General features: G+C 31.5%; 1 protein-coding gene across 3 annotated transcripts in view; it reads right to left on the bottom strand.

Annotated features, from left to right (window-relative positions):
* LOC146531455 (4-galactosyl-N-acetylglucosaminide 3-alpha-L-fucosyltransferase 9-like) overlaps positions 1–10645 on the bottom strand; it is a 251987-nt gene extending 241342 nt beyond the window's left edge. Inside the window, exons 1-6 of one of the 3 annotated variants that reach the window (XR_014878796.1) lie at positions 10120–10645; positions 8544–8707; positions 7452–7703; positions 6404–6649; positions 5707–6205; positions 5613–5654 (exon numbers count right to left, since the gene is read on the bottom strand). Coding sequence is in view for 2 of the 3 variants with exons in the window: in XM_085198272.1 (XP_085054398.1) it covers positions 5755–6205; positions 6404–6649; positions 7452–7703; positions 8544–8707; positions 10120–10332 (1326 nt within the window). In the remaining variant the exon portion in view is untranslated. Of the gene's footprint in view, positions 1–5075; positions 6206–6403; positions 6650–7451; positions 7704–8151; positions 8184–8543; positions 8708–10119 lie in introns of those variants that run through there. The other 2 variants (XM_085198272.1, XM_085198273.1) reach the window with 2 other exon arrangements.
* Between the last annotated feature and the right edge of the window lie 2687 nt (positions 10646–13332).

Raw genomic sequence — 13332 nt, 5'->3', positions numbered from 1 at the left:
ATAATTGGAGTTGAATGTATTATTTCAGCGCGATATATTTTGTTTCATATTTTTTGTAGTAGTTATTAGTAGGTAGGTTTTTGTTTATAATTTCTTCAAAGTTTTCAAGTTTAAAAAACTAACATTTAACTATCTAAAAATAGTCATTTATATATATTTTAATAAGTATTTGAAAAGATTAGTAGCACAGATTTAAAATTACGGAACAATTGGAAAATCCTTATTGAAACTACGAAAATGCGCGTTGCATTAGGGTTTAATTAATTTTCACATTATCTTAAGTGCTTTGCAAACATACATTATATGAATAATCCAGTAGTAAAAGCGGGCGAAGCCGCAAGAGGGTCGCTAGTTTAAATATATAAATTAAGTGCAGAAATCAAAATATGTATACTCGTAATAGTAGAACGTAACGGTTGTTCTGTGGAACCTTGGTTGCTTATGTGGTTGCTTTGTTTGCGTAATCCGCATTGCAGGGAAGATAGAGGGAACCTGAAAACCTAATGATAAGGGACTCCGTTCGTAATAAGATACTTCCATTCCCCACTTTCCACCGAATTTTAGAGATATTGTGAGGCGGAACTCGACTACATCACAACTAGTTGTTGGTTTTTTTATTTTAAGAAGATAATATTGAATAATGCCTTAAATACTGGTTCTTTAATCTATATATATAAAATCGAAAGGTCACTCACTCATCACGAAATCTCAGAAACTACATGTGCTAGGAATCTCAAATTTTGCATAGGAGTTACTTATAGGACGTAGGTGCTCGCTAAGACAAGAATTTGCAATATTCGAATTCTAAGGGGTTGTTTTTGGGGTCGAAAGTTTGTATGAAACTTCGTTACTACAAATTCTAGGAGTCTCAAATTTTGCATAGACGTCACTAGGACGTAGTCATGGAGACAGAAATTAATAATAACATAGTTCACGCGGGTGACACCGCGAGCGGGCCGCTAGTATATTATAAAATTGTGTAATTTATCATAGCCGCGATGTTAGCTTGATATCTATCTTACACGATATTATGAATCACATTAGAATGTGATTCATTAGATCGTTTAAGGTAAGTTTTAATAATAACGATTCGTAGGTTCGATTTCCATTAGAGGAAATTAAATATTTAATATTTTCATTTAGTATCGAGTATCGAAGCAAAAGTGTAAATACCTCCAGAATTTGGCAGAAAATGAAGGACAGTGGTGTCTTGATAGGAGCGGAATACTTTTACACCAAGTTCCCACTTTCCTTCTGCCTACCTTTCTATGTCCTAAATTATTACGCAAATTATTACGGTGGTATCTCTGGAAAATTCAAAACACCAACACAGATATAAGAAAAGTATGAACTTCAAAAACAATATTAACAACATATATAAGTTTTAATTCCTTTAAAACAAAATCCTAAAACCCCAATAAAGAATTGACAGCTCAGGTGTGCTACAATCATCGCAATATCGTCCATTAGCCGCGAGAGCTATCGAGTGTCGGCGGCGGATCTATCAACAACACAAAGGCTCTCCATCAGCGAGGCCTGGTGACAATTAAGTTGAATTGGAGGACGAACATGTATCCGATAAGTTGAGGTAATTGAATAAGCGTGATTGAGATGCTGTACAATGGAAGTCATAAAATGGGTGAGTGATTTCGTCCCTTGTCAGTCAGGAATTGATGGAAATATGGAGGTCTAGTGGTCTGTGGGAATGATTGAAAAGTGGGTTTCAAATTTTGTAGGATTTTAAGTGTGATGCTGTCCAAAGTAAACTAACACAGTGTGAATTCTAACATCTTTTTATTAATCCAAAGCAAAATATATTTTTTTAACGTTACTATTTCACAATCTAATAACTTGTGTAAAGTTAGCTTTAATTAAAATCAATTGTATTTAATTGTTGTGTATGTATCTTAATTTAAATATATTATTAGTTATTTTTATTATCTACCCAATGGAAAATAAAAGCTAGTTCCTTATATTTTAGAATATAATGGTGAAAAAACGTAAATTATTGTATTTTATTGTACTTTAGTGTTTATATATTATGAAATTATTATTTCAGCTACACTCTGCATTACACATACAGCACGGTAGGCCCCACTTTCCTCTGAATGCTGGACACATCGCGTGTTGAGTGGCGGAACCCAACGCCGCACTTTGCCTCGACACCTCACTTCGTTAGAAATATAAACGTAAATAAATATTTCACTTCCTCGAGTGGGGATCGAACCCACAAACGTCGCGTTACAGTCACACCCTTGTGCCGCTGCGCCACTACGGCCTCGAAGTACTTATAATTTTCGTTATATTCTAATATTTTTAAAGGTATATGTATACATTTGTAATCTCTGTAATCCATGTAGAATGTAAATCGCTGTTCTCATTTATAAATTTCGCACTAAAGTGTTAGTAGAGTAAATTAACGTGAATACTAATTTTCTAAGCTGAATCACTCTTGTTGTATGGAAATGTGCGCAATCCATTAACACTAACACACTAACTTAGCATTTCGAAATATGGAAGATAAACTATTACTTACTTATGGGTATATGAAAATGCGGAAAAAATTTATAGTTTATTTTTTAAGGATTATTAAAATTTAATAAATTTTACAATTAAGTTTCAACAATTAACTATGATTTCAACGCTACGCTTGAAAGTGAAGAAATGAACACATTAAATATTTCATTTCATCGAATGGGAATCGAACTCACGAACCTCGCGTTCACAGTTACAGCCTTGTGCCCTCTGCGCCACTTCTGGCCTCTTGCAAAAGAAAAATATGAAACAATTTACGTAATTTACGTTCCGTAAGAAATAATAACGAATATGACAGTTACCTACGCTTTAAATTTTCGAACGAGCAAGCAAATTGTCGCTATTTCAGATCGCAGCTTTTCGTAATTCAATTTTCCGATTGCACCATTTTTCATTTGCTGTTGTCGTGCCACGATTGGATCCCAGTTATATTTCTCAAATCTAATCTGTTTCCAATTTCGTTTTTCTTTTCATAAAAAGTAGGAGAATAGCAGTTGATCCGAGATTTTGGGAAAGCAATTTAAATTTCTTGTTATGTTTTGTATTATAAAATGGAAACGTAAGACTAAAAGATTGTAATGTAGCAACTCAATCCTTTACGGGATTGATAGAGAAAAATATAAAATTGAGATATTTATTGTATATTTTAATATAAATTTGTGGAATGACTTTATTTAACAAGACCAAAGAATTTCTTGTTGTAAATATAAAGCAGATTAATATTTACAATCTGTTATATTGTATTTTCTTTGTAAACAGCCCGTTCTTATAAGCAAGAAATCTTAAAATGTAAATTTAGATGACTCAATGAAATTTTATGCAAAACTAATATTATTTGAATAAATTCTGTCTTTCACATAAAATTAAATATAAATATACTATATTAAACTATTTGCAAAAAGCTCGAAAACTACTTGCTACCATGAACAACTGTAAAAAAAATCATTCGTTAAATATCTTTTATGCGGCGTTGTGTTCCGCCACACAACGCACAAGGCCTTCAGTAGATATTCAGCTTAAATTAGGCAATAGAAGTGTCTTAATGGGAATGGAATATCCTAATAATATTCTTCAAGATTATTTTAACTAATAATACATTTGAATTGATAACCTCCTTTTCTTACAGAAGTCGGTTAAATATAGATATTATTTTGTAAATTAATGAGATTGCGAGGTACCTTTTAATGTTGGCGTGTATTTTTTAATCTATAGATAAGCGGCACGTCCTTGTGAGATTAATGTTGTGATATTATATCGGACATGTTGATGACAATAAAAATTAAAGTAAATTACACGCACAAAAATAACAAAAAATCTTGATAGCGACTGTTATGCGTAAATAGATTAATTGTGACAGGTTTCAAAATTAAAGCGAAATTTGATTAAAAAAATTAACTTACTTGGCATTTAGACAATAATTGATTAAAAATACATGTAATAAATTTCTTTTTAGGGTTCCGTGCCTCAAAACGAAAACATGAAACCCTTATAGGATCACTTTATTATCCATCTGTCAATCTGAAATTAATATCAAATATTCTGGTCCGGTCATTCAGACCCTTGCACAGAAAAAAATCAGCTTCTAAGTCAATGCAGTCAAAACATACGAGCGTTTTGCGTCTTTTTTACATGTTGTATGAAATTCGCCGCGAAATCAAAGCCTATAAACTCAAAACTTATAGATAATATGTTGAAAAATAACATTACAAACTTATAAATGTTATTTACTTAATGCAAAATGAATGCATACGTCCGCAAATTAAAGTTTTAAAACTAAATTTTATTTTCCGTTGTCATACAATCTTGAAATTGGTACGGAACCCTCGATATGTGAGTCCGACTCACATTCAAATAGATTTTATTTTAAGTAAAATTGTGTAAATTAAGACAGTTTCCTATCAGCCAAATATACCATATACCAGTAGTAGTCCAAACAATCGTTGCATTATTACCCTTCAGTTACATATGACTTGAAGATATTGCAATAATTAAACTGTCTACAACAACTACTGTTTTAGACATATATATTGTAGACACCAGCATTTACTTATATATGTTATTTTAAATATATATTTTTAATATATATTTAGTGTTGCAATTTTAGTATAAGCTGAAGGCGGCATTCTTCTTTGTAAGCAATAAATATTTCTTCAATGGCCACATATATTAGAAAATCTATTTAATCGGAAAACGGATTTATTTATTAAAATAGTCATCTATTATACAAATAAATTCAGGATATATATATACAATTAAATAACGTCTTTGTTTTTAGTCATACAGTCGTTTTTCAATGGAGTATTATGACCTCACCATATTATGACTCGTATATGATAAGCATATGGTTACCTAAGCACGTTTTGTTTATATAATTCTCTATTTAAATAAATAAAATATTTATGTTCTTCCATGGTACATGCATAAAATATTAGAGGACTGTTTCTCCTCTCTCTTCTTTTGTAGAGCAAAGAGAGGAGAGGTTATGGCTATGTATATATATTATATGTTTGGCTATAATTTATTTTTTAATAAAACAAATATTTTACACTTATTGGTGTTTAATAAAAAAATAACAATAATAAAAAAGGAGATGACAGTTCACCAACTAACCTATTAGGAAGATAATATTGTAATTTTTTTACTTTTGCAGTCTAATAATTTTGAATAAGCAGAAATTCCAGACGTCAGAATAACGTTCAGAATTCAGCAAAAACTGGGGAATGGAAGTGACTTATTAATAACAGAGTGTCTTAACACTAGGTTCCCAGGTTCCTTTGCGTACGCGGCACGCTGGTATGCGGAATACATTAAATTATATGTCTTATAGATAAACTAACGATATATTATCACATCGGTTATAAGATTATCATCTACTTATTATGATAAATAATACTTTGATGTCAGACCAATTACAATTTACTAAAAACAACTTTTTCATAATTTTTGAGTGGGAATCGAATAAATTAATTTTTAACAAAAAGAAAAACCGACTTCTAACAACGAACTAAAAAGTGAAAAATAATTATATAAAGATTTTATAATTTTGAAGTCGGTGCCAAGTAAAACAAACAGGCTTATATTGTAGTAAGGTTGTTGCAGCATTAGCTTGAATTCCCTTCCTCCTTCTCTTACACAAGTCGGTTAAAAAAAACATATATTCGAATTGATAACCTCCTTCTCTTACACAAGTCGGTTAAAAACAAGCATACATGGTACCCACTATCTACAAGATAACTGAGGATCAAAAAATTTCCTTAAATCCTCTTCAGTATAAACTTTTTCAGCCTGGTCGTTGTAATTTAAGGCTTCACATATCCTACACAAATGGTAGGACTTAGATTCAAAATAACCATGTTCATTGACCACTTCAAAGTCATTCCGCCAACGATGAAATGATAGAACCATCTCATCACTTTTACTTATTTCTAACATATATTTCGCTAGTTCTTTAGGATTTTCATAATTTTCTATGTGGAGAAAAGAATTTGGCGGTAACAGTAATTCGCAGTTGTTTACCGAAGGACCCATAATCACTGGTATAGCACCTTTACTGTAGGCGTTGTGAAAAGATTTCTCCGTCAAATAATCTTCACATTCAGAATTCTCAAAGACTAAATAAAATAGATATTGAGACATTATGTTACAATCCGATGTAAAGTGCCCAGGACAGCTAAAAAACAATGATATATTTTGTAATATCCTTTTATAAATATAATAACATTTTGAACTATATTAATAAGCATTTTAAAATACTAAAAAAATCCATAAAATATATATAAATTTACATAAACTTCACTTATTGTGATATATTACGTAAGTAGAAATAAATTGAATAGGTACTTCAATAATATTTTGTCTTTTTATTTACCTGTCTCTATGATCTTTAGAACATTTTCCAAAAACATCAACCACCATATATTCTTGGAGTTGCTTTAAGTAATCCATTCTGCGAGATACTCCGCAGTTAGATATTAAAATCGATACTAAAACGTCTCGACGTTTGTTTTCCCAATAGGGAATCAGCGATTTCACATTTTCATATGTCATTCCATCCTTAATCGACTTTTTCAAGGCAATGGTTCGGCCATAGGGAACAGGCACATCGGCATCGCTTCTGAAATGTCAATAAATCAGCCTTGTTTTTCTTTCTTTCATCAATAAACATAAAATAGTTATTGAAACATACATCAGTTAATGCACAGTCAAATACAATTGTCATCGATATCGGCGTAGAGTTCTGCCACCCAAAGTGGGGAACGGAGTGTCTTAACACTAGGTTCCCTCTGCCTACCCGCTTCCCGCCTTCTGTGTGCGGAATACTAATTTAATTTCATGGATACCTTCAGTATGTTAAAGTAAAATGAAATTTATTTTCTACAAAATGGAATAAACCGACTTGATTAGTATCAAAAGCTATCTCTGTAAACAAGCTTGTATTGCAAGATCTGACATCGCGATATGCAACGCGGCGCCGAAAGTCTGTAGAAGGTAATATAAATACTGCCTTATCTTTAAAGACTTTTTCAGGGGTGTTCTTCGTTTGTTTATCACCATGGCTTATCAGCTACTCCAGAACTTCATTTAAATGCATATAATTTAAACATTTATTCCAACGTGCTAAGCTTAACACCTTTTCAAAGCTAATGTTAACTATAGTTATACTACTATACGAAATTGATAAACAAGTAATAAAAGGTAACATTTATAAAAACATATAAAACTAAAATAGTTATAATTAATTAGTTCCCAATTAATTGACGACATCATTGTTCTATTAAAATTAATATTTATATGAATGAACACATTGATTTTGAATATAAATTCTACTTTTTATCAGCTTTTATTTGCTACATAGCATCGAATCTGTGGGAACCTCCATGAAAATAGAAAATATTTGAATATTAAAAACTGCTTACCTAAAAGTCATAGACCAATTAAAAATATTTGCAAAATCTGATATTTTCGGCTGATATTTTGCCATAGAAAATGCATGTAAAGGAGATTCATCATTTAAGAACACCCATCTTTGATTTCGGTTTCTTTTAGTTGTTTTTGGGGATATACCTCGTTGGATATGAACAACTACGGCATCTGCAGTGGACAATACATTGTCGTCTCCTGTAAATATACAGTTAGAAACACTGCACATACTAAGTGGATCGTACTTCCTGAAAATAAATAATAATTCAGAAATATATTTAACTAGCGACCCGCCCGCGGCTTCGCCCGTGTGAACTACGTTATTATTAATTTCTGTCCATGAGTACCTACGTCCTATAAGTGACGTCCATGCAAAATTTGAGACTGGCATTTGTAGTAACAAAATTTCATACAAACTTTCAACCCCAAAAACAACCCATTAGAAGTCAAATATTGCAAATTCCCGTCTTAGCGAGCACCTAAGTCCTATAAATAACTCCTATGCAAAATTTGAGATTCCTAGCACTTGTAGTTTCTGAGATTTCGTGATGAGTGAGTGACCTTTCGATTTTATATATATAGATAAACATATATTCGCCTACAATCACTAAAGTACATACATACATAGCTTCACGCTTTATCTCTAGCGGGGTAGTTAGAGAGTACGGAGCACCAAACGCTACGGTCTCTACATACCTCTTTCGCCTCGTCATTGTCGTCATGCCCTCTGGGAGGTCATCATGCTTTTGGTCCACGTGACCTTCCTCCAGTAGCTTTGTTACTGTGTTTTCGAAGGTCAACCGAGGTCTCCCCCTACCTCTCTATCATTAAAGTATATAAGTATATATAAATATATACATATATATTGGAAAATTTTAATTTTTTGATCTATTGAGTTGACTAAAATTTGCAACATATGGCTCAAATTTGCAATACATGACTCTATAGTCCTCAACGTCAGTCGTTCTATAAAATTTAATATAAACTAATTCGTTGTGGTCAGAATATATAATACATTCGTAGAAAATAACATTTTGATATGAGCGTAATGTTTCATTATTCTCATATTAAACGGAACGCCTACCTACCGTTTACTATCGAAATTACGGATGTGTCGATTTTCCAGCCACTTAAAATATTTCCATATTAAAATTACAAATTTCCTATCAGCATTTATATCAGCATTATACGTTTTTGATTGTTCGGGATTATTTTTAAACAAAATTGATCCCAAATTTGATGTATTCCAATGCTGAAAAATAATAAAATGTATTAAAACAAAAGTTTTTGAGTTTTCTCATAGTAATATTTTATTATAATATATTTATTTATTTGAAATTGTTAGTAAATAACAAAAATAACTTGTAACGATTATAACTATATTAGTATGAAACTGTGTCGCATTTATTAACGCCCGCCTCACGAGCGTCATTCGTTTCATAAAGTTATTTGTATATAACTAAAATTAACATTAAACAATGAACTACACTCAGGGACATAATTAGAGGAATGTAAAAAAGGGAAATTTATATAAATCACATTTATTTGCACAATAGAAGTATTTTAAATTTTGAGAAATAAAAACAGTTAAACGATTTTGGACATTTTTGTAGGTAAAAAAAATATACTTTTTGGAAAGAAAACCACGAATTAGGGGCAGTATGGTTAGTGCCTTAGATATGGGGAATGTTAAGCTTACATAGAACTGAACCATTGATTGTTGTTATAAACACTGTTTTTTCATGATGGGTGTCGTAATCAGTACTTAGTGTTGATTGACCAAATTTCATAACTGTAGGTTCACGGGAAGTAAACCTACAGATATGAAATTTTGTACGAAGTGAGAACTTACAATACAAATACAGGAAAAAATCCGAAAAATGAAAAATTATTTCATAAATAAAACAGTAAAAAACGAGGTATAAATGCTATATATACCTTTTGATTGTGTTAATTTAGAATTTAATTCTCGCATATAGCAGAGCAGGCATTGGGAACCTAATACCCTCCATTCTCCAATTTCCACCCAATTTTCGAGACTTTGCGTATGACAAAACTTAACTCCACGCTTAATCTCCTTGCCAGAGCGTGGAAATATAAAATGATTAATTCCTCCGAGTGGGAAACGAACCCACAACCGTCGCGATCAGTTAGATCAGACACTGAGCCACAACGGGACGACCCCAAATTCTTTATTTCGAAATATTAAGGTCTATTAGTCTATTTAAGGCAAACGTCATACCACTTATCTGTTTTTCTTATCTCTTAGTCAAGGCTGTGCCAAGAAATGTAACGATTGCTTAAATTAAAAAAATACAGAAATTTAATTTAATGTTACATTTTGATTTTTTCGCATTTTTCTATGTTTTTATATTTTATTACTAACAAGTACTATATTGAATATTTTTAAACGTTTACATTTATTAATGATTTACCAAATAATTTAAGTATTGTAAGACAGTTTCAAAACAATTTTATAAAAAAATAATTATAGTGGATAAAAATTATATTTTTTATTGAGTGAAAGATAAATGCGAAAGTTAAGGCCCTTTCAAGTGAATTGATATTCCTAATTACTAATAAGGTTTTCCTTTGTAGCTTCGGTAAATACAGAAAATCCAAAAAAAAATAATTTTGGGAAAGATATAAACATACACTTCCTACCTTTCTTTTTTCAAAATAAGCTGCTACGATTTCATTGTGCGATTCTTCAAAATTATATTTATTAATGGCTTCATTGATACTGTGTACATTTTTGGATGTAACTGTTACCTTTACGTCTGGTTGATAGAATAACAATAAAAATAAACAAACTATCATTAATATTAAATATAAGTTAAACGACAAAACTTTTTTAACACATTTACTGAAAAACATTATTGCTTCATATATTTTAACACCACAACCTATTTTATTGATTATATATACATTTAAAATAAATAATTCCTATTAATTAATAATATTCACGTATATTTTTTTAACTGCTATCATAATGCACGTTTACTTCTTTCGCACTCACTTTGATAAATGTTTATCATTTAAAACTCAACACCATATCGTACACCCTTATAGGTAACTATTTTTAAGGAAATAATCTACTACTATCGCATAAAAACAACACATTTTCCACTCAACACAGCATAAACTACATGGATAAATTACAAAATCCAATAAAAGTTCCAAAATAATTATATTAATACCTAAATTGTTTTTTTTTATATTAGCTAACGTGAAACTAAAGGACGGACGGACGGTATGACGATCGTCAAACAAAAGAATAGTAATAATATGTATATATAATATACTTATACATTGTTTCCAAAATGTAAACTGTGCTATAGCAACTGTGTAAACAATGAAAACTAAAACATCATCCGCTCTCTACAATCGCATCACGACGTATATTAAGCCTTATCTCATATCAATCAGGAGTTACGTATTTATCTATATCTATATATCTACTATAATAAAACAGCAAAAAATTATGTCTGTACCTACTTTAAATATACAGGGTGTCCCAGGAGTCAACGATAAAACGAAACCAGGTGATAGACCAAGTCGTGACAGTTATGAGAAAAATATTAAAAAAATCTTTGTCATGTATTTTTCATATTATATTGATTTTAAAAAATATCGGAAAAACCGACACCCTGTGATGGTTTTTCAAGTCCCAGGACTACAAATATTACTCTTTCATCATTTTTTTTTCTGTAATGTAATCATGAGTAACTCTTCTGTGAATTACAGTTTAAGATTGAAACATACCTGCATCAGTTTTCAATAAAATATCGTGTTTTTGCCAAACATTAAATTCAAAATATTTACTACACTCAACTTTAACCGACTGTACTATAAAAAAAATGTACTACACTGTTTTTGCAAGTAGCTTTAAAAGTTGGCGCTAAATGCGCCAACTTTTAAAGCTACAATGTGTCAAAGACCGAGTATATGGCCTGCGAGAGCCCGGACTCGAGCACTATCCTTATTATCCTGGGCCAGCCCCTAAGTCGGATAAGCGTTGCCTGGGCTAAGTGGCGGGAGGTCACTGGTGTGGTCTGTGAACGCAGTATACCGTCCAAACTCTTATCCGGCCAAGGAGATCGTGATCGATGCCTCCAGACTCGTGCATGACGGATCCAAGGTACGTGAACTTTTCCAACTTAGGGGCTGGCCCAGGACTTATAAGGATAGTGCTCGAGTCCGGGCTCTCGCAGGCCATATACTCCGTCTTTGACACATTGCCAATATACATTTCATTCATGGAGAGTGGTTATGTAACGCAAATGCTGCAGCTAGAATGTATCTGAAAAGATAACAAAACGCTGAACGTCATCCCGATTATCGTGTATTTTGATTTTTCTCTCTTCAACAAAGAAGTAATCCAGCAAGTGTCGTACCATTTCGGAATCCAGATTAAATGCGCCAACTTTTAACGCTACTTGCAAAAACAGTGTAGTACATTTTTTTTATAGTACAATCGGTTAAAGTTGAGTGTAGTAAATATTTTGAATTGAATGTTTGGCAAAAACACGATATTTTATTGAAAACTGATGCAGGTATGTTTCAATCTTAAACTGTAATTCACAGAAGAGTTACTCATGATTACATTACAGAAAAAAAAATGAAGAAAGAGTAATGTTTGTAGTCCTGGGACTTGAAAAACCATCACAGGGTGTCGGTTTTTCCGATATTTTTTTAAATCAATATAATATGAAAAATACATGACAAAGATTTTTTTTTATATTTTTCTCATAACTATCACGACTTGGTCTATCACCTGGTTTCATTTTATCGTTGACTCCTGGGACACCCTGTATATGCAAAAAAAGCAAGGGACATTAAAATAACTATAAATAGAATATGAATCTATGTCTTTTAACATTTTTGTCTGTTTGTATTCGCATATCTTCTGAACTACTGGACCGATTCGAATGTTGTTTTTTTTGGTGTGTAGCTATCACCTAGATCTAGGTGATTCTATGATAAGAGGTTTCAAGTCCTTAGAGAATATGGCCAAGGATAAAAGTTGCTGTTTTTTCATTAAATACTCATATTACGATTTTTGTCCTATTTATGTATCTACTCACGGAAGGGCAAGTCAATTTATGTATATTTAATTAGATTTTACTAGGCCAGGATAAAAACGTTGTGCAGGGTAGAGACACCAAGGTCAGGCTAGATACTTATTAAGCCAGGGAAGAGAATTTGTAGGAATAAAAGTAACAAAATTATAAATATCGACTTTAATAAAATATTGTTAACTATAACATAGATTTAGACTATCATTTTTATTAATCATAGGGTAGGGGCGGCGGTTTAAAATAAAAAAGTAAAAAAAAAAAAATTAAGTTAAACGGTTTTAAATTGCAGATAAATGTACTAAAAGCTAAAAAACAATTTTATGGATACAGTCATGGATACCAATATGTACATTGTTATATTTTCAAAATAAAGTAACTAGTAACCTACTGACTGTCTGGAAATATCTATCCATGGTCACATAAATTCCTAAAAATGCAAAATACATTTATGTAAACACCTATGACAAAAAATGTCATTTTTGAAATATACAAATTTTAAACATATGCATTGATTAGACTAAAATAAAATCGTGGGGCACGACACTTGCTACTTAACACTAGGTAGGTGAAGTCACATGCCATGTCTTTCGATTGTAGATATTGGACGTGATTTTATTTTAGTCTAATATTGATATGCATTGGCATATGTTTCAAATTTGTATATTTCAGTTATTGAGCGTGATAATAAATAGGATAATTCCCGGGTTATGATATTTGGCACGAAGTGAACAACAGTACGAATAAAGGAAATAACTTATATTATATAATTAATAATAAATCAAGGGAGGTATCACAT

This window comes from Heliconius melpomene, chromosome 15 (assembly GCF_056956725.1).
Source record: "Heliconius melpomene rosina isolate 202511_hmr_F chromosome 15, ASM5695672v1, whole genome shotgun sequence".
NCBI lineage: Eukaryota > Metazoa > Arthropoda > Insecta > Lepidoptera > Nymphalidae > Heliconius > Heliconius melpomene.
This window is presented reverse-complemented; position numbering and strand designations above follow the sequence as displayed.